Source organism: Coregonus clupeaformis, chromosome 7 (genome assembly GCF_020615455.1).
Source record: "Coregonus clupeaformis isolate EN_2021a chromosome 7, ASM2061545v1, whole genome shotgun sequence".
Lineage (NCBI taxonomy): Eukaryota > Metazoa > Chordata > Actinopteri > Salmoniformes > Salmonidae > Coregonus > Coregonus clupeaformis.
The window spans coordinates 34,196,837-34,223,705 of record NC_059198.1 but is presented as its reverse complement, the minus strand read 5'-3'; the positions used below and the strand labels follow the sequence as shown (position 1 = coordinate 34,223,705).

General features: G+C 44.0%; 1 protein-coding gene across 1 annotated transcript; it reads right to left on the bottom strand.

The window, feature by feature from the left end:
- Window positions 1–180: 180 nt before the first annotated feature.
- On the bottom strand, window positions 181–26,869 carry LOC121550336 (rab GTPase-binding effector protein 2). Its single transcript, XM_045221338.1, has 12 exons — window positions 26,658–26,869; window positions 25,714–25,875; window positions 25,332–25,414; window positions 24,869–25,231; window positions 23,171–23,266; window positions 22,976–23,074; window positions 22,759–22,869; window positions 22,560–22,638; window positions 22,407–22,418; window positions 1,728–1,882; window positions 1,437–1,553; window positions 181–1,184 (listed from the first exon to the last, which is right to left on the bottom strand). Exons 1-12 carry the CDS (start codon window positions 26,692–26,694, stop codon window positions 1,080–1,082), a joined length of 1,419 nt encoding a protein of 472 aa, XP_045077273.1. The 5' UTR covers window positions 26,695–26,869; the 3' UTR covers window positions 181–1,079.

The following is a 26,869-nucleotide window of genomic DNA, read 5'->3' as shown; positions in this document are numbered from 1 at the left end:
CTCTGTCCTGCCAGGTAACACAGCGGATCTTCTGGAGGCCCTTTATGTGGAAGGCCTCCAGGGTTTTCATGTGCCGACTATAAGGGATCCATGCTTCACAGCTGTATAACAGGGTGGTTACACACACATACCTCTCTCTCTGCAAACAATTACACAAGAAGAACACGATCCTGCAATGAGTAGTCTTTCAATGTATATTTATATATTAAGGCAATTAGTATCAACAAGAGAGAATGCCAAATTCATTCACATTCTTTTATAAGTTTCTTATCTCTTATTCTTCATTTACAAAAGTGGTAAAGTCTAAAAAGGTATGAAGGTAATTGTGTCACTGGAGTGGTTGGGAACAGGGTTTTTAGTGTTACACGCTGGTATCAACAAGGGCAGTGCTTTTAGATCAATGATTGGAAGTCAAGCAAAGTGTGTGTGTTGCCCGCTGGTCCTGAGAGGTGGGTGAGTGTGAATATGTATATTTCCATGCGTCAGAAGTATCATAAAACGGTATAACGTACAGTAGATACTGGCCTTTTTTCAACATAGTGCATTTGAGTGACTTCCACTAAAGCAGTAATGGAGTGTTTCTCATCACATCTGACTGTCGGGAATGTCGAGTCAGGAACTTCAATATCAATATTAAAGTTATCTCAATGAGTCCAGTTAAAAAAGGGGGTTAAGTTTGGTCATAGAATGAGTGTTTGGTCATTGAACATGATCAATTAAATTTAAAAAACTCCCAAATATGGAAAGAATTTGAACAACTCCAAAGTACAAATATTCCAAGTCACAATACAAGCTGAGGCAGTGATTCCCAATGTTGGAGAGGATTGGCCTGAGCAAGGCCAGCACAGATCTGAATCTCATAAGGAGTGTCTGGAATGCAAGGTGATTTGTATATCAGTGATTATGCACAGCACCTTGCTCAGCCCGCTCCTCTTCAACGTGGGGATAGTCATGATAGTGGTCAATCTTTCTCCATGGTTACTGTTGTACTTCATGTCCAGCCTCGATCTTATTGGTCACCCTGGGAATACTTTCTGTTTCTCCCGTCGCTTTGGCTCTGTTGTGCTGCTCTGATAGGCTCACGTGGCATCAGTGGGCAGGGCACCCTCTTCAGGAAGCCCCTCCTCCAAGATATCCCTGACCTGGTCCAGAGTTTCAGCCTGACGAATCAACTCCAGCTTCACCTAGAAGAAAGGGATGAAGGATAGAGGGAGAGAGAAGGGGGTGAAAGAGGGGGAGAGAGAGGGAGGGGGTGGAGAAAGAGAAGAGAAAGCGAGAGAGAGAGACCATGAGGAAGGCTCATGGTCATTTGACTATTGACCAAAAATTAAATGGAATCCAGCTGGACTGGTCCTAGATCAGTAATGTAATCTAACATAAACTAACCCAATGTGAATACACCCTGAGTAGGCTGGTCCTGAATCAGTGTACTGTACCTGCAGTGACTGTGAAAGCTGGACAAAGTCCCTCTGCACCGTCTGGCTGGTGTCCATCTGAGAACGCATACTGATGATCTTGCTACGCAGCTCCAAACACTGTTGCTGGAGGGACGCCTGGGAGGGAGATGGAGAGAAAGGGAGTGAGAATGGTGAGGGTGAGAGAGGGGGAAAGAAAGGGAGAGAGCTACAGTAACATGTTCGTGTTCCCAAAGTAGGAAAGATAAGTACACAACAGGTATAACATGGGCACACACACACACCTCTATCCCTGGTCCCCCTCTACAGTACCTTGTCATGGCTGAGAGTCTTGCTGTCTCCCTGTAGGTGTGAGAGCGCCACCCTGAGGCCTTGTAGCTCGGTGCGACAGGTCTGTAGCTCCAACTGCAGCTTCTCCTTCTGACACTGGACCCGCTCCATCTCTGTCTTCAGACTGGACAGCTGCACTGCAGAGGGCAAAGATCAACAGGACTATTTTTATCAAACCTTTATTTAACAAGGAAGTCCCATCGAGGTCAGAAGCATCTTTCACAAGGGAAAGACAATGGGCGTGTTCGAGCGGATACGCTTTGTCAAGTCACCGCCTTTCAAAGTGTATTGCATTATGTGGATAACTGCATGAACTTCACAAAAAACGTGTGATCAAAGGTCATGCGGTTTTTTATGCAAGTCTCCTTCAATTGCTGCAGTTGCTTTTCACCGACGGCACCATGCTGCCATCGCCTGGCTACTGGGAGGCACTACAATCAATGTTTTTTGGTTGACCCACGCGAACGCGACTGAAACAGGAACCAACTTTGCCTCGATTCTAAAGCTACAGGGGACACAAATGAAAGTGATGAGATCTCTCTCTAACAAATGCATTATACAATACCTTCAGAAAGTATTCATACCCCTTGATTTATTCCACATTACAGCCTGAATTCAAAATGGATTAAATTGATTTTTTTCCCCTCACCCATTTACACACAATACCCCATAATGACAAAGTGAAAACATGTTTTTTGAAATGTTAACAAATTGATTGAAAATGAAATACAGAAATATATAATTTACATAAGTATTCACACCCCTGAGTCAATACATGTTAGAATCACCATTGGCAGTGATAACAGCTGTGAGTCTTTCTGGGTAAGTCTCTAGGCCACGTGTCAAACTCATTCCACGGGGGGCCGAGTGTTTTCACTCCTCCCTTTTACTAGGCCCTCCATGGAATGAATTTGACAGCCCTGCTCTAAGCACTTTGCACACCTGGATTATTCAATATTCTTCAAGCTCCATCAGATTGGTTGTTGATCATTGTTAGAAAACCATTTATGTCTTGCCATAGATATTCACCCTGATTTAAGTCAAAACTGTAACTCAGACACTCAGGAACATTCATTGTCTTCTTGGTAAGCAACTCCAGTGTAGATTTGGCCTTTTGTTTTAGGTTATTGTCCTGCTGAAAGGTGAATTCACTCCCCATGTCTGGTGGAATGCAGACTGAACCAGGTTTTCCTCTAGGATTTTACCTGTGCTTAGCTCCATTCCATTTCTTTTTTATCCTGAAAAATTCCCCAGTCCTTAACGATTACAAGCATAGCCATAACATGATGCAGCCACCACTATGCTTGAAAATATGGAGAGTGGTACTCAGTAATGTGTTGTATTGGATTTGCCCCAAACATAAGACTTTGTATTCAGGCCTTAATTGCTTTGCCACATTTTTTGCGGTACTACTTTAGTGCTTTGTTGCAAACAGGATGCATGTTTTGGAATATTTTTGATTCTGTACACTTCCTTCTTTTCACTCTGTCAATTAGGTAACATATGGAATTGTTTTAAGATGGCCATACCAAGGATCATTTAGCTATTTGATTTTGAACTTTAGGACCCCTTTTAGATATAAAAAATATATATTATTTGATAAGACATCAAATTTGGCCTTACTGCTATTAGCTCATAGAAATGCATCGAACAGATTGATACATGGAAAAACAGATAGTCAAAAAATAAATCAAATTGAAGTATGTTTTAAAGTGTCTGTCCTATATCTGAGAGAGACCGATAGGAAATTATGAAAACATTTTGGGACCCATATTTAACAAAATAAAATTGGCACTAAACTACTTCCATATATACACTACCATTCAAAAATTTGGGGTCACTTAGAAATGTTCTTGTTTTTGAAAGAAAAGCAATTTTTTTGTCCATTAAAATAACATCAAATTGATCAGAAATACAGTGTAGACATTGTTAATGTTGTAAATGGCTATTGTAGCTGGAAACGGCTGATTTTTAATGGAATATCTACATAGGCGTACGGAGGCCCATTATCAGCAACCATCAGTCCTGTGTTCCAATGGCACGTTGTGTTTGCTAATCCAAGTTTATCATTTTAAAAGGCTCAAAATGGCCAGAAACAAATAACTTTCTTCTAACACTCGTCAATCTGTTCTTGTTCAGAGAAGTCAAGGCTATTCCATGCGAGAAATTGCCAAGAAACTGAAGATCTCGTACAACACTGTGTACTACTCCCTTCACAGAACAGCGCAAACTGGCTCTAACCAGCGGGGCGGCAGGTAGCTTAGTGGTTAAGAGCGTTGTGCCAGTAACCGATAGGTCGCTGGTTCTAATTCCCGAGCCGACTAGGTGAAAAATCTGTCGATGTGCCCTTGGGCAAGGCACTTAACCCTAATTGCTCCTGTAAGTTGCTCTGGATAAGAGCGTCTGCTAAATGACTAAAATGTAAAATGTAATAGAAAGAGGAGTGGGAGGCCCCGGTGCACAACTGAGCAAGAGGACAAATAAATTAGTGTCTAGTTTGAGAAACAGACGCCTCACAGGTCCTCAACTGGCAGCTTCATTAAATAGTACCCACAAAACACCAGTCTCAACGTCAACAGTGAAGAGGCGACTCCGGGATGCTGACTTTCTAGGCAGAGTTGCAAAGAAAAAGCCATATCTCAGACTGGCCAATAAAAAGAAAAGATTAAGATGGGCAAAAGAACACAGACACTGGACAGAGGAAGATTGGAAAAAAGTGTTATGGACAGACGAATCGAAGTTTGAGGTGTTCGGATCACAAAGAAGAACATTTGTGAGTCACAGACCAAATGAAAAGATGCTGGAGGAGTGCTTGATGCCATCTGTCAAGCATGGTGGAGGCAATGTGATGTCTGGGAGTGCTTTGGTGGTGGTAAAGTGGGAGATTTGTACAGGGTAAAAGGGATCTTGAAGAAGGAAGGCTATCACTCCATTTTGCAACGCCATGCCTTACCCTGTGGACGGCACTTGATTGGAGCCAATTTCCTCCTACAACAAGACAATGACCCAAAGCACAGCTCCAAACTATGCAATAACTATTTAGGGAAGAAGCAGTCAGCTGGTATTCTGTCTATAATGGAGTGGCCAGCACAGTCACCGGATCTCAACCCTATTGAGCTGTTGTGGGAGCAGCTTGACCGTATGGTACGTCAGAAGTGCCCATCAAGCCAATCCAACTTGTGGGAGGTGCTTCAGGAAACATAATAATAATAAGCCATTTAGCAGACGCTTTTATCCAAAGCGACTTACAGTCATGCATGCATACATTTTTGTGTATGGGTGGTCCCGGGGCTCGAACCCACTACCTTGGCGTTTCAAGCGCCGTGCTCTACCAGTTGAGCTACAGAGGACCACTGGGGTGAAATCTCTTCAGATTACCTCAACAAATTGACAACTAGAATGCCAAAAGGTCTGCAAGGCTGTAATTGCTGCAAATTGAGGATTCTTTGACGAAAGCAAATTTTGAAGGACACAATTATTATTTCAATTAAAAATCATTATTTCTAACCTTGTCAATGACTACATTTCCTATTCATTTTGCTATATTTCCTATTCAAACCCATTTCATGTATGTTTTCATGGAAAACAAGGAAACTTCTAAGTGACTTCAAACTTTTGAACGGTTGTGTACTTCCATTCATATTTTTTACTGGTACCGGGCAACCTTCAGACTAGTCTTGTGAGGCGTCAAAACAACCGACATGTACGTGTTTGCAAGAGTCTCACCCTTGCATAGAGGGGTCATATTACTGTGTAGACCAAACTGATCAGATGCTACAGACAGAAGTTGGCAGATCGGCAGTACTGACTTCATACGAGGCGCTTGTGGGGATAGTAGAGCTAAACGGAGAACACCATCGTGTTAGTAAGAGTCTCATGTAGGCCAAACCGTTTGGACGCTACAGATGATGTTTTCAGGAGAAGACTGATTTTCGGGATGTCTCATGGTCTGACAAACACCCCTGTTGCTCGGCCACCTTCCACCTCAGATGCGGAAGGCTGCTACTGGCGGATGCGGTGGATTGAGATGCAGCCCATGCAAAAAAACAGATTTCTCTAATTTAAAAAGACATATTTTGATGGGGATCTTTTTTATTATGTTAGCTAGATTGTCGCAGAAGCGCGGACATTGACTCTAGGGGGTTATTAAACACTATTATTGCACACAGAGTGAGTGTATTTTATGTATTTTTATTGGGGGTAGATCAGCTTAATATTGCAGATAGATTAAACTTCCATCAATGTAATTGTCTGCATCACTTCCAATCCCCCATGTTTTTTTATATACAGATCCCTTGCTGATTTTGTTCGTTTGCCCACTGACAAAGAAATGATCAGTCTATAATTTTAAATGGTAGGTTTATTTGAACAGTGAGACAGAATAACAACAAAAAAATCCAGAAAAACGCATGTAAAAAATGTTATAAATTGATAAGCATTTTAAAGAGGGAAATAAGTATTTGACCTCCTCTCAATCAGAAAGCTTTCTGCCTCCCAGGTGTCTTTTAAACAGGTATTGAGCTGAGATTAGGAGCACACTCTTAAAGGGAGTGCTCCTAATCTCAGCTTGTTACCTGTATAAAATACACCTGTCCACAGAAGCAATCAATCAATCAGATTCCAAACTCTCCACCATGGCCAAGACCAAAGAGCTCTCCAAGGATGTCAGGGACAAGATTGTAGACCTACCCAAGGCTGGAATGGGCTACAAGACCATCGCCAAGCAGCTTGGTGAGAAGGTGACAACAGTTGGTGCGATTATTCGCAAATGGAAGAAACACAAAATAACTGTCAATCTCCCTCGGCCTGGGGCTCCATGCAAGATCTCACCTCGTGGAGATGCAATGATCATGAGAACGGTAAGGAATCAGCCCAGAACTACACAGGAGGATCTTGTCAATGATCTCAAGGCAGCTGGGACCATAGTCACCAAGAAAACAATTGGTAACACACTACGCCATGAAGGACTGAAATCCTGCAGCACCCGCAAGGTCCCTCTGCTCAAGAAAGCACATATTCAGGGGCGTCTGAAGTTTGCCAATGAACATCTGAATGATTCAGAGGAGAACTGGGTGAAAGTGTTGTGGTCAGATGAGACCAAAATCGAGCTCTTTGGCATCAACTCAACTCGCCGTGTTTGGAGGAGGAGGAATGCTGCCTATGACCCCAAGAACACCATCCCCACCATCAAACATGGCGGTGGAAACATTATGCTTTGGGGGTGTTTTTCTGCTAAGGGGACAGGACAACTTCACCGCATCAAAGGGACGATGGATGTACCGTCAAATCTTGGGTGAGAACCTCCTTCCCTCAGCCAGGGCATTGAAAATGGGTTGTGGATGGGTATTCCAGCATGACAATGACCCAAAACACACGGCCAAGGCAACAAAGGAGTGGCTCAATAAGAAGCACATTAAGGTCCTGGAGTGGCCTAGCCAGTCTCCAGACCTTAATCCCATAGAAAATCTGTGGAGGGAGCTGAAGGTTCGAGTTGCCAAACGTCAGCCTCGAAACCTTAATGACTTGGAGAAGATCTGCAAAGAGGAATGGAACAAAATCAGTCCTGAGATGTGTGCAAACCTAGTGGCCAACTACAAGAAACGTCTGACCTCTGTGATTGCCAACAAGGGTTTTGCCACCAAGTACTAAGTCATGTTTTGCATAGGGGTCAAATACTTATTTCCTCGTTAAAATGCAAATCAATTAATAAAAAAATTTGACATGCGTTTTTCTGGATTTTGTTGTTGTTATTCTGTCTCTCACTGTTCAAATAAACCTATCCTTGAAATTATAGCCTGATCATGTCTTTGTCAGTGGGCAAACGTACAAAATCAGCAGGGGATCAAATACTTTTTTCCCTCACTGTATATATATATATATATTGTGACGTCACGAGAGGCTACACAGCTTTCAGCGGGATTGCTCAAGTAGTGCAAGGAGACAAGGTTCAAACAAAACAAGGATTTTATTATAGGTCTTGGGAAATTAACGAAAATATAACAAAATTCTGTTCTCTTGTGGCTCTTTAAGGGTTAACAGTTCAGGGATGTCTCTTCCACATCCAAAATCATAATTCTCACTCGCTCAGATAACTTTTCCCCAGCCTTACTGTAGTCCACGTTGCAGCTAGTGGCCAACCCAGCAAAAAGTCCTTCCAAATGTCTCTCACGTATTTCCACAGGTGCATATATCCAAAGGTGAGTATTTCCCAAAGGTAAGTATCTCCAAATCCTTATATTCCTCATGGAAGTGGACGTGCAGCACTCTTGTCCTCCAGAGAGCCCAGGTTGGAGACTGTGTCTCTTCACCCCCACACACTCCCCTCAGTGTGTCTCTTCCCTTCCCAAACCTTCAGCTCATCAGCTCCTCATTTGTTTCAGCTGCGTGGGAAGATTGGCCATAGAGGGGTGGAGTTCCCGACCATACCAGCAGATGGAGCCATAGCTGTCTGGGTTTGCAGCCACCTCAGGGGATGTAACGTCCCTCCAGGACACAGCCTCTCGTGACATCACACCCCCCTCCTCGGGACCGACGTCCTCGTCGGGTAAAGGCAGCGAAGAAGGCATCACGCCGGGAGAGGCGTCCGCATTGCCGTGGTGCTTGCCAGACTGCTCTCTCTTCAACTCCTCCAACTCTAGGACCAGGGACTCAGCCTCCTGTTGTCTCTCCTTGAGTTTCTTACTGAACGCATCAGCCTTGGTTTTAGCAGAGTTTAGCTTCTGTTGAGCAGCTTTCAGTTCCTTCTCTCTCTCTGCCTCCGCATTCTTCATCTTGTTCTCCAACACCTTGTACTTCTCCTCTGCCTTCTTCTGGACCTCCTTACTACTGCGCAGGGTCTCCTCACACTCCTCGATGGTCCTGCGCAGCCTCTCCAGCTCCTCCTGTTGCTTAGGGAAGGAGCTCTGTTGGAGTTTAGCCTGGAGGATATCTAACTCTTCTGTCTTCATGTCTAACTGTTGCTTTAACAAACGATACCTCTCAGCGGTCCCCTTCAGACCAGACAGTTCTTTGTCCAGATTCTGTAGCTCCGTCTCTGTGTCGGTCTGGGCACCTGCCATCCCTATCAGAGCCCGGGCGGGAGTGAGTAACTCGGAGGATTGCACCGAGCCTTCCCAGGATGAGTCTTGCCTCTCCGTTTCCGAGGTACTCGGGTTATCCTCTCCTGAGACTCTCTCCAGAGTGGGTAAAAGGCTGGGCAGTCTCGTCCAATTAGGACAGGGACGGGGAGGGAATCAACCACCCCCGCCGTCGTGTGTATGGTTCCCCGTGTGCTGGTCATTGTAAGTTCAGTAATGGGGTATTCTCTGGTGTCCCCATGGACACAGGAAACTGGGAGGACTTTCCCGGGGGTCAGACACGTTGGGCCCACCAAATCCTTACGCACCAGGGTGGCCCGGCTACCAGAATCCAGTAAGGCCTCCACATCATGGTGATTCACAGTTACCGGGCAGGTGGGGGGGGTCGATCTGGGCCGCCATCTACGACTCCCAAGAGCGAGGCAAAACGGTGTGTGGGTGCTGAGCTGGAGGACTCCGCAGTGGGCATAGGTTCATCGGCTGGTTTCCCACACTGCCAGGAGATATGTCCCATCTCCCCACACCGGTAACACTGTCGAAGTTTCCCCCCTCCTGGTGTACTCTTCTTGGACCCGCCTGGTTTCTGGCTCCCCCTGGAGCCGGGATAAGTCCTGACGTGGCTGGGTTCGAGACCTTGGGGTCCTTTGGACGGGTTCTTCCCATTTGTGGTGGGGCCGCACTCCTGGGGTCTTTTCGGAAGCATTCAGCATCTCCGCTGTGGCCTGGTACTTTTCCACAGCTTCCACGGTCAGATCAGCCGTGGTCAAGGCCTGTTGACTGATGAACCGTTTTGCCTCATAAGGCAGGGGGCGCGTAGGTAACGATCCACCACAACGGCCTCCACCACCGCCGCTGCTGTATTCCTCTGCGGATCCAGCCATTTCCTTGCGATTCGGACAAGTTCATGCATCTGCGCCCGAGGAGGTTGGTCTGGTTGGAAGGTCCAACTGTGAAAGCGCTGGGCCATACCAAACTTTGTGAGTCCATATCTGCTGAGGATCTCAGACTTCAGGGCATCATAGTCAGTAACCTGGTCAGGGCCCAGGTCCCGGACAGCATTCAGCGATTCCCGGTTAGAAAGGGGGCGCCCCTTGGGCCAGGCTTCCCTAGTGGCCGTGGCCTCAAATGCATGCAGGTATGCCTCAATGTCATCGGTAGCTCCCATCTTAGATATAAAGTCACTTGCCTTTATTGGGCGGGTATTTTGGACCACCCTCTGTCTCTGCAACTGCAATTCCTCTGCCTTCAGAAGGTTGGCTTTCTTTTGCTCCTCCAAGAGAGCCACGTTTGCTTGCATCTGGGCTTGCTGGCCAGCAACAAGGGCTTTCAATATGTCCTCCATTTCAGTCGGCGGGGAGCCTACGGCCAACTTGGAAAACTGGGTGATCAAACCTTCGGTATCCTCCTCTGACATGCACTATTAACGCTTGAGCGTGCCCGTATTCTCCACCATCTGTGACGTCACGAGAGGCTACACAGCTTTCAGCGGGATTGCTCAAGTAGTGCAAGGAGACAAGGTTCAAACAAAACAAGGATTTTATTATAGGTCTTGGGAAATTAACGAAAATATAACAAAATTCTGTTCTCTTGTGGCTCTTTAAGGGTTAACAGTTCAGGGATGTCTCTTCCACATCCAAAATCATAATTCTCACTCGCTCAGATAACTTTTCCCCAGCCTTACTGTAGTCCACGTTGCAGCTAGTGGCCAACCCAGCAAAAAGTCCTTCCAAATGTCTCTCACGTATTTCCACAGGTGCATATATCCAAAGGTGAGTATTTCCCAAAGGTAAGTATCTCCAAATCCTTATATTCCTCATGGAAGTGGACGTGCAGCACTCTTGTCCTCCAGAGAGCCCAGGTTGGAGACTGTGTCTCTTCACCCCCCACACACTCCCTCAGTGTGTCTCTTCCCTTCCCAAACCTTCAGCTCATCAGCTCCTCATTTGTTTCAGCTGCGTGGGAAGATTGGCCATAGAGGGGTGGAGTTCCCGACCATACCAGCAGATGGAGCCATAGCTGTCTGGGTTTGCAGCCACCTCAGGGGGATGTAACGTCCCTCCAGGACACAGCCTCTCGTGACATCACACTATATACATACATACATACATACACATATACACACATACATATCCTTTAAAAAATATATATATATTCCCCTTTATCCCCACTTGGAGTAAACTAGTGAACAACAACGCCAACAATGCTTAGGCCTCTACTTCCAGCCCATACCCACTATCTAAATTTTATGGACACAGTCAATTTTACAGTTATTACATTTTGTTTGTTCTTTCTCCTGAACTACTTCTACTCTCAACCTCTCCGATCATTTTCATGATGTCCATCCAGTTTGCTTCTATATGCCATATCTTTCTAACTGTGCTCCTTTACAAAAGCTCCCAACCTACAACCCATGCACTTATTATGGACACAGCGTGCCTACATTATTAGTTATCTTGTTATTGTTTGTTGTTAGTTGTTATTAGTCCCATCCTTCAATTCCATTCAACACCTCCCATCCATATTTTAACACCATCCATATAGGATTTCTATTTGCCATATATATTTCAACTGTACTGTGATGTCTTACAAAAGTTCTGAACCTTTCTATTCTCATTGTTTCTACAGATTGTGAATTGAAAATAAAAATGTTTGCTAATAGTATTATTATGTTATTGATCGATTGACTATGACTTTTCAGATCACCCAGTAGTGCTATCTGCAGGGTTAGCTCCAGGTAAATATTGCAATCCTTTAGCCATTCCTAGACCTGTGTCCAAAAACAAGCTACAAATGGACAGTACCAAAACAAATTATCTAATGATTCTGTCTCTTCGCAGCAAAATCTGCAGAGCTGGGAAGATTGTATCCCCCATATAAATAACATTCTATTGGTAGCAAGAATTTTATATAATAATTTAAATCGAAAGATTCTAAGTTTTGAATCCGGTGTCGTTTTGCGTATCAGTTCATAAACACTATGCCATGGGATCGGTACGTCAAAAATCTCTTCCCAACTATTTTGCAATCTACAGTGGGGAAAAAAAGTATTTAGTCAGCCACCAATTGTGCAAGTTCTCCCACTTAAAAAGATGAGAGAGGCCTGTAATTTTCATCATAGGTACACGTCAACTATGACAGACAAAATGAGGAAAAAAATCCAGAAATTGTAGGATTTTTAATGAATATAATTGCAAATTATGGTGGATAATAAGTATTTGGTCAATAACAAAAGTTTCTCAATACTTTGTTATATACCCTTTGTTGGCAATGACACAGGTCAAACGTTTTCTGTAAGTCTTCACAAGGTTTTCACACACTGTTGCTGGTATTTTGGCCCATTCCTCCATGCAGATCTCCTCTAGAGCAGTGATGTTTTGGGGCTGTCGCTGGGCAACACGGACTTTCAACTCCCTCCAAAGATTCTCTATGGGGTTGAGATCTGGAGACTGGCTAGGCCACTCCAGGACCTTGAAATGCTTCTTACGAAGCCACTCCTTCGTTGCCCGGGCGGTGTGTTTGGGATCATTGTCATGCTGAAAGACCCAGCCACGTTTCATCTTCAATGCCCTTGCTGATGGATGGAGGTTTTCACTCAAAATCTCACGATACATGGCCCCATTCATTCTTTCCTTTACACGGATCAGTCGTCCTGGTCCCTTTGCAGAAAAAACAGCCCCAAAGCATGATGTTTCCACCCCCATGCTTCACAGTAGGTATGGTGTTCTTTGGATGCAACTCAGCATTCTTTGTCCTCCAAACACGACGAGTTGAGTTTTTACCAAAAAGTTCTATTTTGGTTTCATCTGACCATATGACATTCTCCCAATCCTCTTCTGGATCATCCAAATGCACTCTAGCAAACTTCAGACGGGCCTGGACATGTACTGACTTAAGCAGGGGGACACGTCTGGCACTGCAGGATTTGAGTCCCTGGCGGCGTAGTGTGTTACTGATGGTAGGCTTTGTTACTTTGGTCCCAGCTCTCTGCAGGTCATTCACTAGGTCCCCCCGTGTGGTTCTGGGATTTTTGCTCACCGTTCTTGTGATCATTTTGAGCCCACGGGGTGAGATCTTGCGTGGAGCCCCAGATCGAGGGAGATTATCAGTGGTCTTGTATGTCTTCCATTTCCTAATAATTGCTCCCACAGTTGATTTCTTCAAACCAAGCTGCTTACCTATTGCAGATTCAGTCTTCCCAGCCTGGTGCAGGTCTACAATTTTGTTTCTGGTGTCCTTTGACAGCTCTTTGGTCTTGGCCATAGTGGAGTTTGGAGTGTGACTGTTTGAGGTTGTGGACAGGTGTATTTTATACTGATAACAAGTTCAAACAGGTGCCATTAATACAGGTAACGAGTGGAGGACAGAGGAGCCTCTTAAAGAAGAAGTTACAGGTCTGTGAGAGCAAGAAATCTTGCTTGTTTGTAGGTGACCAAATACTTATTTTCCACCATCATTTGCAAATAAATTCATAAAAAATCCTACAATGTGATTTTCTGGATTTTTTTTTCTCATTTTGTCTGTCATAGTTGACGTGTACCTATGATGAAAATTACAGGCCTCTCTCATCTTTTTAAGTGGGAGAACTTGCACAATTGGTGGCTGACTAAATACTTTTTTTCCCCACTGTATATGGGACGGCTGTCAATCCTTTGGTCCTTAAATGAAACTGATATACCTTTTTATTTATCACAGTTTTCCTTAACCAATTATGTTATTTAATGCAAGGCCGACAGACAAGTTCCTTACTTTCTCCTCCTTCCACTTTCCTGGCTGCAATTATTTGGTTGTAATTTTGGGTAGAGCAGACATTTCCATATGTTTTTGTTAGCTGCATGTGCGACATAACTCCACCAGTCCTACCGATGATATAATTTACAAAGATTATACTTTTTTAAACATTTTGTCCAAAAAAAAAAGGTTTTTAGTCAATTAGTATATTTGAGTTTAACCACAATATTTGTTGCATTATTTGTTCTGTCGTTTCTGGAGGATTAAATTGAAATTGCAACCAACTTTCTATGGCTTGTTTTAGAAATAGTGATATCTGGGAGATTATTTCCTTTTCAAATAACTGAAAGTGAGTGGTTGTAATCTGAATAAAGGGAAAAAGGCCATTCTTGAACATTGGGTGAGACAATCTTACTAATTTGCTAGAGAACCAGTTCGGATTTAAGTATAACTTTTGTATGACTGAAGCTTTTAGTGATAGGTCTAATGCTTTAATATTTAATCATTTCTGTCCTCAGAATTAATATTCATTATATAAATAGGCCCGTTTAATTTTGTCTGGCTTGCCGTTCCAAATAAAATTGAATCTTTTTTTCTCATATAATTTAAAAAACTGTTCGCTAGGCGTAGGCAAGACCATAAGCAAATAGGTAAACTGGGATAATACTAAAGAGTTAATCAAGGTGATTTTTCCACAAATTGACAGGCACCCACCTTTCCATGGTAGCAAGACCTTGTCTATTTTTGCTAACTTTCTATTATAATTTATTGAAGTGAGATCATTTATTTCCTTTGGGATATGTATTCCGAGTATATCCACATCACCATCAGACCATTTCATTGGTAAACTACATGGCAATGTAAAAATAGTATTTTTTATTGATCCAATACGTAACATAGTACATTTGTCATAATTTGGTTGTAATCCAGAGAGGTTAGAAAATGTATCTAGATCCTCTATGAGGCTGTGGAGTGATTCTAGTTGTGGATTTAAAAGAAAACATGAATCATCAGCGTACAATGACACCTTTGTTTTTAAGCCCTGGATTTCTAATCCCCTGACATTATTGTTGGATCTGATTTTAATAGCTAACATCTCGATGGCCACAATAAATAGATATGCCGATAGTGGACAACCTTGTTTCACTCCTCTTGACAGTTTAAAACTTTGAGAAATAGCCATTATTTACTATTTTACACCTAGTGTTACTATACATGATTTTGACCCATTTTACAAGAGATTCACCAAAATTGAAATGCTCCAGGCATTTATATATAAACCCCAGTCATACTTTATCAAATGCCTTTTCGAAGTCTGCTATGAATAGCAGGCCTGGTTTCTCAGATTTTCCATAATGTTCTATTGTTTCCAATACTTGCCTTATATTATCTCCAATGTATCTTCCATGTAAAAAACCTGTCTGATTAGAATGAATAATCTCCGACAATACCTTTTTAATTCTATGCGCTATACATTTTGCTAGAATTTTTGCATCACAACACTGAAGTGTAAGTGGCCTCCAATTTTATAAATGGACTGGATCTTTATATTTTCCACTTGTATCCTGTTTCAGTAATAATGAGATCAGACCTTCTTCTTGAGTGTCAGATAATCTACCATTTACATAGGAGTGGTTAAAACATGCTAATAGCGGTCCTCTTAGTATATCAAAAAAGGTTTGGTATACTTCGACTGGTATGCCATCCAACCCTGGAGTTTTCCCAGACTTAAAGTCTTTAATTGCATCCAAAAGTTCCTCCTCTGTAATTTCACCTTCACATGAGTCTTTCTGTTTGGCTGTTAATTTTACATTATCAATAGAAAAAAAATCTCTACAATTAGCTTCAGTTAGAGGAGATGGAGGCGACTGAAACGAAAACATATGCTTAAAGTACCTTTTTCCTCCTTCAAAATATAATTTGGTGAATCATGGGTTACTCTGTCAAATGTAACCAATTTCATTAAATTCTTTTTGGTAGCATTCCTATGTTGAAGATTAAATAATTCTGTGCATTTTTAAATTCCTTTGTCCTAGTTAAAAATTAATTAAAATCAACCAATAGGCTTTGATTACATTTCCAATATCCTCGCCCACGTGGCAATTCAGTAAGAGTAATGTATATGCCAATTATATGATGGTCCGACCGTATTCGGTCCCCTATCAACACTTTTTAAACTTTTGGTGCCAACGAGAATGAGATAAGAAGTCAAGACGACTAGCTTGATTGAGTCTCCGCCATGTATATCTCACTAGATCAGGATATTTAAACCTCCATATATCTACTAGTTCTAATGTATCCATGACATTCACGATTTCCTTAAGAGCATGTGGGTGATTGTTTGTGGTGTGATTTCCTTTACGGTCCATTGAGCTATTTAAAACAGTATTATAATCCCCCACCATAATAATATTGTCTTGAATTGCTTGCACGGTTGATAATTTATTATACACTGCTCAAAAAAATAAAGGGAACACTTAAACAACACAATGTAACTCCAAGTCAATCACACTTCTGTGAAATCAAACTGTCCACTTAAGAAGCAACACTGATTGACAATACATTTCACATGCTGTTGTGCAAATGGAATAGACAACAGGTGGAAATTATAGGCAATTAGCAAGACACCCCCAATAAAGAAGTGGTTCTGCAGGTGGTGACCACAGACCACTTCTCAGTTCCTATGCTTCCTGGCTGATGTTTTGGTCACTTTTGAATGCTGGCGGTGCTTTCACTCTAGTGGTAGCATGAGACGGAGTCTACAACCCACACAAGTGGCTCAGGTAGTGCAGCTCATCCAGGATGGCACATCAATGCGAGCTGTGGCAAGAAGGTTTGCTGTGTCTGTCAGCGTAGTGTCCAGAGCATGGAGGCGCTACCAGGAGACCGGCCAGTACATCAGGAGACGTGGAGGAGGCCGTAGGAGGGCAACAACCCAGCAGCAGGACTGCTACCTCCGCCTTCGTGCAAGGAGGAGCAGGAGGAGCACTGCCAGAGCCCTGCAAAATAACCTCCAGCAGGCCACAAATGTGCATGTGTCTGCTCAAACGGTCAGAAACAGACTCCATGAGGGTGGTATGAGGGCCCGACGTCCACAGGTGGGGGTTGTGCTTACAGCCCAACACCGTGCAGGACGTTTGGCATTTGCCAGAGAACACCAAGATTGGCAAATTCGCCACTGGCGCCCTGTGCTCTTCACAGATGAAAGCAGGTTCACACTGAGCACGTGACAGACGTGACAGAGTCTGGAGACGCCGTGTAGAACATTCTGCTGCCTGCAACATCCTCCAGCATGACCGGTTTGGCGGTGGGTCAGTCATGGTGTGGGGTGGCATTTCTTTGGGGGGCCGCACAGCCCTCCATGTGCTCGCCAGAGGTAGCCTGACTGCCATTAGGTACCGAGATGAGATCCTCAGACCCCTTGTGAGACCATATGCTGGTGCGGTTGGCCCTGGGTTCCTCCTAATGCAAGACAATGCTAGACCTCATGTGACTGGAGTGTGTCAGCAGTTCCTGCAAGAGGAAGGCATTGATGCTATGGACTGGCCCGCCCGTTCCCCAGACCTGAATCCAATTGAGCACATCTGGGACATCATGTCTCGCTCCATCCACCAACGCCACGTCGCACCACAGACTGTCCAGGAGTTGGCGGATGCTTTAGTCCAGGTCTGGGAGGAGATCCCTCAGGAGGAGCATGCCCAGGCGTTGTAGGGAGGTCATACAGGCACGTGGAGGCCACACACACTACTGAGCCTCATTTTGACTTGTTTTAAGGACATTACATCAAAGTTGGATCAGCCTGAGTGTGGTTTTCCACTTTAATTTTGAGGGTGACTCCAAATCCAGACCTCCATGGGTTGATAAATTTGATTTCCATTGATTTGAATTTTTGTGTGATTTTGTTGTCAGCACATTCAACTATGTAAACGTGTATGCCATCTGTAAATAAGAATAAAAATGTTCAATTACGAGCCTAGTTGGTTTAGCCACGGAAAAATACAGGAACCTTCCCACTAGCCATGATTGGCTGAGATAATGGATGGGCTGGACATGCCGAGAGATGAGTTCGGATTGGTCTGCCATGTAGCATGCTTCTGTCTATAACATGAGCTGATCAGTATGTGTGGATAATCCTTTCTACCGCAGCTTTTTTTGAAAGATATCATGAGAAACTGAAAAATGTTGCACTGCTGCCCTGAATTTAATAGCGCTATCGACTAAGATCAGTGGGAAAAAGTTGTGATGGACTACTTTCTGGAGGATGATCGTGCCATGCTGACTCTCTCTGACTTTGAAAATGAATCAGACGATGAGAAAATCACTGATTTAGATCAAAACGTTTGAATTGAACCAGACATTGTAGAGTCTTCTGATGACCGTGACGAGGGAAGAAACAGCGATCAACAGTGTTGTTGACACAGAAAAAGTTGACAGAGATTTGAAATCAGTGGAATGCCCAGTGGAAGCAGAGAGATGATTGCCAAATGCAGAGAGTCAAAAAGAGAACACAGGAGGTTGCTGTATAAAACACCTGTCTCCGGATTACATCATCAAACTAAGGGCAACCATGGCATCCGTGACAGAGGGAGAAGCGTTCATCCATTTATACGGGTCAGAGTCTAGTTAAATTTTCAGATATACGTTTCTAATTTTGTCAGAAAGTTGTTTTCATTGCAAGTTAAAGCGTACTGTTAGCTGGCTCGCTAGCTAACGTTACATGTAAACTCAGCAAAAAAAGAAACGTCCTCTCACTGTCAAGTGCGTTTAATTTCAGCAAACTTAACATGTGTAACATCAAAAGTAACAGTCAGTATCTGGTGTGGCCACCAGCTGCATGAAGTACTGCAGTGCATCTCCTCATGGACTGCACCAGATTTGTCAGTTCTTGCTGTGAGATGTTACTTCACTCTTCCACCAAGGCACCTGCAAGTTCCCAGACATTTCTGGGGGGAATGGCCCTAGCCCTCACCCTCCAATCCAACAGGTCCCAGACATGCTCAATGGGATTGAGATCCGGTCTCTTCGCTGGCCATGGCAGAACACGGACATTCCTGTCTTGCAGGAAATCACGCACAGAACGAGCAGTATGGCTGGTGGCATTGTCATGCTGGAGGGTCATGTCAGGATGAGCCTGCAGGAAGGGTACCACATGAGGGAGGAGGATGTCTTCCCTGTAACACACAGCGTTGAGATTGCCTGCAATGACAACAAGCTCAGTCTGATGATGCTGTGACACACCACCCCAGACCATGACGGACCCTCCACCTCCAAATCGATCCCGCTCCAGAGTACAGGCCTCGGTGTAACGCTCATTCCTTCGACGATGAACGCAAATCCGACCATCACCCCTGGTGAGACAAAACCGCGGCTCGCCAGTGAAGAGCACTTTTTGCCAGTCCTGTCTGGTCCAGCGACGGTGGGTTTGTGCCCATAGGCGACGTTGTTGCCGGTGATGTCTGGTGAGGATCTGCCTTCAAACAGGCCTACAATCCCTCAGTCCAGCCTCTCTCAGCCTATTGCGGACAGTCTGAGTACTGATGGAGGGATTGTGCGTTCCTGGTGTAACTCAGGCAGTTGTTTTTGCCATCCTGTACCTGTCCCGCAGGTGTGATGTTCAGATGTACCGATCCTGTGCAGGGGTTGTTACACGTGGTCTGCCACTGCGAGGACGATCAGCTGTCCGTCCTGTCTCCCTGTAGCGCAGTCTTAGGCGTCTCACAGTACGGACATTGCAATTTATTGCCCTGGCCACATCTGCAGTCCTCATGCCTCCTTGCAGCATGCCTAAGGCACGTTCACGCAGATGAGCAAGGACCCTGGGCATCTTTCTTTTGGCGTTTTTCAGAGTATACAATGAAGATCTGTGAAGTTATTTGGATTTTTACGAATTATCTTTGAAAGACAGGGTCCTAAAAAAGGGACGTTTCTTTTTTTGCTGAGTTTATGATCTGTGTAATAATATTATTTGTATCTCAGAAAGCCATTTGCATTGCTAGTTATAGCCTAATGTTAGCTAGCTAGCTAACATTGAACCTAGTTGGTTAGCTTTAGCTACCTGCAGATTCATGCATGGTAGTATGAGTTGGGATTATGGTTCATTGTTTAGCTAGCTAGCTACAAGTCTAAACAAAATACTCCACTATGTAAGTAACCATTTCACTGTACCGTTTACACCTTCTATATCCTGTGCATGTAACAAATAAACATAGATTTTATTTGATATAGTGTGTGTTTGCCAGAGACGGTAATGTGAAGAACAACATGACCTGAAACCAAAGTCAGATTAGGATATAGGCCAAGGACTAGATAGTGTATTTTTACTACTACTTTTTGCTATTACTTTCAACACTTTTAGTCTTAATCTTTGGTTGTTTACTACACTACCGTATTCACTCTGTTTAGCACATGGCCTCACATGTGAATCCTTAAAGAGATGGATGAGGCTTAAGCAAGTGTGAACGATGCTGAATGGGTGTAGACAAAGAAGAGCTCTCCAGGTGTACCAAAACATTCACGGGCCATTTTCTCAAAAGTGGGGTTACTTTCCTATTGTTCCTGAACTGTAGTGTATTCATATATATATATATATATATATACACAGTGGGGAAAAAAAGTATTTAGTCAGCCACCAATTGTGCATGTTCTCCCACTTAAAAAGATGAGAGAGGCCTGTAATTTTCATCATAGGTACACGTCAACTATGACAGACAAATTGAGGAAAAAAAAATCCAGAAAATCACATTGTAGGATTTTATGAATTTATTTGCAAATTATGGTGGAAAATAAGTATTTGGTCACCTACAAACAAGCAAGATTTCTGTCTCTCACAGACCTGTAACTTCTTCTTTAAGAGTCTCCTCTGTCCTCCACTCGTTACCTGTATTAATGGCACCTGTTTGAACTTGTTATCAGTATAAAAGACACCTGTCCACAACCTCAAACAGTAACACTCCAAACTCCACTATGGCCAAGACCAAAGAGCTGTCAAAGGACACCAGAAACAAAATTGTAGACCTGCACCAGGCTGGGAAGACTGAATCTGCAATAGGTAAGCAGCTTGGTTTGAAGAAATCAACGGTGGGAGCAATTATTAGGAAATGGAAGACATACAAGACCACTGATAATCTCCCTCGATCTGGGGCTCCACGCAAGATCTCACCCCGTGGGGTCAAAATGATCACAAGAACGGTGAGAAAAAATCCCAGAACCACACGGGGGGACCTAGTGAATGACCTGCAGAGAGCTGGGACCAAAGTAACAAAGCCTACCATCAGTAACACACTATGCCGCCAGGGACTCAAATCCTGCAGTGCCAGACGTGTCCCCCTATTTAAGCCAGTACATGTCCAGGCCCGTCTGAAGTTTGCTAGAGTGCATTTGGATGATCCAGAAGAGGATTGGGAGAATGTCATATGGAAACCAAAATATAACTTTTTGGTAAAAACTCAACTGGTCGTGTTTGGAGGACAAAGAATGCTGAGTTGCATCCAAAGAACACCATACCTACTGTGAAGCATGGGGGTGGAAACATCATGCTTTGGGGCTGTTTTTCTGCAAAGGGACCAGGATGACTGATCCGTGTAAAGGAAAGAATGAATGGGGCCATGTATCGTGAGATTTTGAGTGAAAACCTCCTTCCATCAGCAAGGGCATTGAAGATGAAACGTGGCTGGGACTTTCAGCATGACAATGATCCCAAACACACCGCCCAGGCAATGAAGGAGTGGCTTCGTAAGAAGCATTTCAAGGTCCTGGAGTGGCCTAGCCAGTCTCCAGATCTCAACCCCATAGAAAATCTTTGGAGGGAGTTGAATGTCCGTGTTGCCCAGCGACAGCCCTAAAACATCACTGCTCTAGAGGAGATCTGCATGGAGGAATGGGCCAAAATACCAGCAACAGTGTGTGAAAACCTTGTGAAGACTTACAGAAAACGTTTGACCTGTGTCATTGCCAACAAAGGGTATATAACAAAGTATTGAGACACTTTTGTTATTGACCAAATACTTATTTTCCACCATAATTTGCAAATAAATTCATTAAAAATCCTACAATGTGATTTTCTGGAAAAAAAATTCTCATTTTGTCTGTCATAGTTGACGTGTACCTATGATGAAAATTACAGGCCTCTCTCATCTTTTTAAGTGGGAGAACATGCACAATTGGTGGCTGACTAAATACTTTTTTCCCCCACTGTGTGTGTATGTATATATATATATATATATATATATATATATATATATATATATATACTTTTATCCAATGTGAAAAACACAATTTCAAATGTTGCTACATTGGACCGAATCCAGGTGGTGGGTCACATTTCAGCTTTTCATTTTTAATTAATTTGTACAAATTTCTAAAAACATAATTCCACTTTGACATTACGGGGTATTGTGTGTAGGCCAGTGACAATACATCTCAATTTAATTAATTTGGAATTTAGGCTGTAACACAACAATATGTGGAAAAAGTCAAGGGATGTGAATACTTTCTGAAGGCACTTCAGAAAGTACGTTATGTTTTCAGTTTGTGAGTGTGTGATATGGGGGTAAAGAAAAGTTTATTTAGACATTTATAAAGAAAACCTTTCATAAACGTTAGCAGCTATGTTGACACTGCCATGTTGATCTGAGCCTTGCTGTTGGAAAACCACTACAGTGTCCAACTTTCGACTGTGGCAGATGCACCTCCCCCGACTTCACTCGTCAACTTTAGTCTACAGTCGGCTTCGTTAGGCTAACTACTCTAACACAACTGCCTGTGTGTGATGCATTACTGATTAATTCCTATGGCCTTCTATATCACACACTTACAAATTCTCTCTCTCTCAAACACACACATAATAATGCCCACTCACCTTGTAAAACTTCTGTTGAGGCAGTACCAGGGAAGAGAGAAAGAGAGAATGGTTAAAAACCAACATACAGCTGCCAGTTTCTATTACACTCATCAACACAAAGAAAGAAACAAAGACACAAAGAAAGAGCGAAGGAAAGGCAGATGAACAGACCGCTCTCCTCCACATGGGTCTCCAGTTGTTCCTTCAGGTTGACGATCTCGATACGCAGCCTCTCCTCACTGTGTGCCCCCTACAGGTGGGAGTACAGTAGTGCATACAGTAATAGTATGTTTCCTATGTATTTCAATGACTCTAGACTGTATGAACACACACACACACACAAACGTGCATGCATATACACACACAGTACCTGTAGTGTAGGACCAAGTGGTGTGTTGGCGTCCCCTGCCCCATCCGTCTCCTCCCCTTTTAGCCTGGACAGCTCGCTACACACCCTCCTCTGAGAGAGAGACAGCTCCGCCTGGGAACACAACACACAAGTACACATGCAAAACACCTCAAACACACACACACTACATGGACCTCATCCCCCTCCTCCCTGGTTGGACCAGGTGCCTGTCACTCACCAGCCTGCTATGGACGGCATTCTGTGATTGGTTGAAAGATTTCTGCAGCTCCTGTAGGAGCGCCTCTGAGGTCTGAACCTGAGACTGGAGAACTGAGACCTAACACACACACACAGTAACATTCACATTCAATTCCGTGGATAACTGACGTTTCTCAATATACAGTATATGACATGTGTGTAAAGGTGCGAGTACGTGTTTGTGTGTCTCAGTAGTCTGTGTGTCCAGCTCGCTCTCCAGCTCTGTCCTCTCTTCCCTCAGTCGACTCAGCTCTCCCTCCAGCTCCACAACCTGCACATCAGACCACACCACATCAGACGCCATGAGTCCACATCAGAGATAATGAGTCCACACAACACCACAGGTCATGAGTCCACAACAGATCAGACGTCATGAGTCCACACTAGACCACACAACCTGTACAGTTCTGCTCACCAGTTTGATAGCCAACGTTGGGGTGTTTAACAGGCTTTAAGTACACATAACAAAAATAAACGCAACATGCAACAATTTCTAACATTTTACTGAGTATAACAAAATCAATCAATTGAAATAAATTAATTAGGCCCTTATCTATGGATTTCACATGTCTGGGAATACAGGTAAGTCTGTCGGGTTTCAGAGATACCCACCAAAAAATGTAGGGGTGTGGATCAGAAAAACAGTCAGTATCTGGTGTGACCACCATTTGCCTCATGCAGCGTGACACATCTCCGTCGTATGGAGTTGATCAGGCTGTTGATTGTGGCCTGTGGAATGTTGACCCACTCCTCTTCAATGGCTGTGCAAAGTTGCTAGATATTGGCGTGAACTGAAACGCGCTGTTGTACATGTCGGCAGATGAATGGCATGACAATGGGCCTCAGGATCTCATCACGGTATCTCTGTGCATTCAAATTGCCATCGATAAAATGCAATTGTGTTCGTTGTCCGTAGCTTATGCTTGCCTGCCTGCCTGCCCATACCATAACCCCACCACCATAGGGCACTGTTCACAACGTTGACATCAGCAAACCGCTCGCCCACACGACGCCATACACGTCTGCCATCTGCACGGTACTGTTAAAACCGGGATTCAACCGGGAAAAGCACACTTCTCCAGCGTGCCAGTGGCCATTGAAGGTGAGCATTTGCCCACTGAAGTCGGTTACGACGCCGAACTGCATTCTGGTCAAGACCTTGGTGAGGACGACAAGCATGCAGATGAGCTTCCCGAAGACGGTTTCAGACAGTTTGTGCAGAAATTCTTCATTTGTGCAAACCCACAGTTTCATCAGCTGTCCGGATGGCTTGTCTCAGACAATCCAGCAGGTGAAGTCGTTGGATGTGGAGGTCCTGGCCTGGCGTGGTTACACGTGGTCTGCGGTTGTGAGGCCGGTTGGCCGTACTGCCAAATTCTCTAAAACGACGTTGGAGGTGGCTTATGGTAGAGAAATAAACATTAAATTCTCTGGCAACAGCTCTGGTGGACATTCCTGCAGTCAGCATTCCAATTGCACGCTCCCTCAAAACTTGAGACATCTGTGGCATTGTGTTGTGTGACAACTGCACATTTTAGAGTGTCCTTTTATTGTCCCCAGCATCTGTGTAATGATCATGCTGTTTAATCAACTTCTTGATATGCCACACCTGTCAGGTGGATGGATTATCTTGGCAAAGGAGAAATGCTCACTAACAGGGATGTAAACAAATTTATGCACAACATTTGAGAGAAATAAGCTTTTTGTGTGTATGGAACATTTCTGGGATCTTTTATTTCAGCTCATGAAACATGGGACCAACACTTTACATGTTGCGTTTATATTTTTGTTCAGTATAAGTCCTAGATGGAGTGTGATTGCGTGGCTAGTGCTCACTTGTTTGCTTAGTGAATTGATGTCAAAGTGTGTTCACCTGTGTGTTAAGCGAGTCCCATTCGGTGTGTGTGACCAGATGGTGGCCGGGCGGGGGCAGGTAGATGGCCTCAGGCACCAGGGTTCCCGTGGAGACCAGGGAGGCGGTGTCTTCCTGGGGGGGTGGGCGGCGGGGCAGTGAGGGGGTGTCCAAGGAGAAGGAGGAGAAAGAAGCGGAGTCACAGTTCTGGGAGAAATAGCCCTCCAGCCCCGCCCCTTCACCCTCCGCCGGCCCCTCAGCCTCCGCTGGTTGGCTATCCCATCCATCCGTTCCTGGCTCTCTGAGGCTATTGGTGGGAGAGTCTGTCGACTGGCCCTCGCACTGCATACCTCCTGCCTCCAACCTGTCCTTCTTTACACTGCCCTGAGAGAGAGAGAGAGAGAGAGAGAGCGAGAGAGAGAGAGAGAGAGAGGTCAGAGACAAAGAAATGGGTTTAGTAACGTTGAGGTGAACACACACACACCTGAGACTGCACACTGGCTCTCCTCCACTGGGCACGCTCAGACTGCAGAGTAGATATTCTAGCCTCATACTGAGAAGCAGTCTCTGAGAATAGAAGAGAGAGAAAGGAGATGATGACAGACAATAACAGGCCATCTAGGTAGGTCCTACACATTCTCTGTGTCCCAAATGGCACCCTATTCCCTATCTAGTGCAATACTTTTGACCATAGCCACCATTGCGAACAGATGACGAATAGAAGGCATGGGGGGGAACTTTATCACAAGAGAGAGTAGGCCCGCCCCATCTATACAATGGTAGGGAAACACTGGTATGTAGAAAAGGTGTCTTCCACCTCTGACTGCATCTCTTGGTCACACTGTGTGTATCTCTCTCTCTCTGACCTCTGAGGGCCTCCTGAAGAGACTGGATCTCCTGGTCACACTGTCTCTGCAGCTCTCCCAGCTCCTCCTGTTTGCTTAGTTCGCAGATCGTCGCCACGCCCTGCCAGTGCTCCAGCTGCGCTCGGCAATCTGCTAGCTGGGCCTGCAAGCTCTCCATTGCATCTGACAAGCAGAACAATTGAGAGATATCATAAGAGATATGTTTATGGTGAATGTAGGACAATACAAGGTTGTGAATGGAATTCAACAGTCCTAGAGAGAGACTGACTTCAAAATATATTATGAGCTGCATAAAGAATGATAATGCAAGCAATTGCACTTAGACCTACTACACAGGCTATTCCTTCCGATGTCAATAACATTGCAAAACACCACATGCAAAGCAATTCATGAATGTAATAATATGTGTACAATAATACAACAGGAGCTGTTTTTACCAACCACCTGTTGACAATCGAACTGATAGATAACATTGTTTTGGCTGTGTCTCAGTGGAGACAAGGCAATCCTTGGCACACAACTGCCACAGCTTCTAACTAGGTTGACTGAAGTCTCCACAAAATCATAATTATTATGGCTAAACCCCCGCCTATTTCTACAATTTATCTTCTTTAAATCTGATTTTAAACCTAACCCTAAACCCAGTGCTAACCTTATGCCTAACTCTAACCTTAAATTAAAAATAAAAATTACATTTTAGTTGATTAATTTTTACGATATTGCCAATTTTGACTTTGTGGCAGTAACAGAAAGGTCAAAAGAGTTCACTCAGCAAGTGACAGCTCCAGCAATAGCAACATTTTGTACATTTTCAGTGATCTGTAGTTACAATCCGAAATGCACACGCGTTTGTGAGATTTGGCTATCACGAAGGGTTAGTTAGCTAGCAATCAAGCTAGCCTAGCTAAAGCACTTGTTGATGGCTAGCTAGGTGACATTCTTACCAGTGTCGTCATTCTGAGATTTCTCTGACGGTTCCATTATCAATCATTTGTGTCCGAGCTATTCTGTAATGGCACCAAATGTCTTAGTCGTGAAAACCATCTACTGTATGTGTGTTTGTTTAGGGTTGGGTTGGTGTGAGAGCTCAAATTAGGACTTATTCACTCCTGGTCAACTTCAGGAAATAACTTTCCCCGGTTTAACCCTGCGGATA

Excerpts from the sequence above, each read along its gene's own strand:
- LOC121550336 (XM_045221338.1), bottom strand. The coding sequence starts at position 26,694 with ATGGAACCGTCAGAGAAATCTCAGAATGACGACACTG. Across the intron at positions 23,267-24,868 it reads GGGACTCGCTTAACACACAG|GTTGTGGAGCTGGAGGGAGA; the intron begins GTGAACACACTT and ends TCTGATGTGCAG. Across the intron at positions 22,639-22,758 it reads CACTTGGTCCTACACTACAG|GGGGCACACAGTGAGGAGAG; the intron begins GTACTGTGTGTG and ends TCCCACCTGTAG.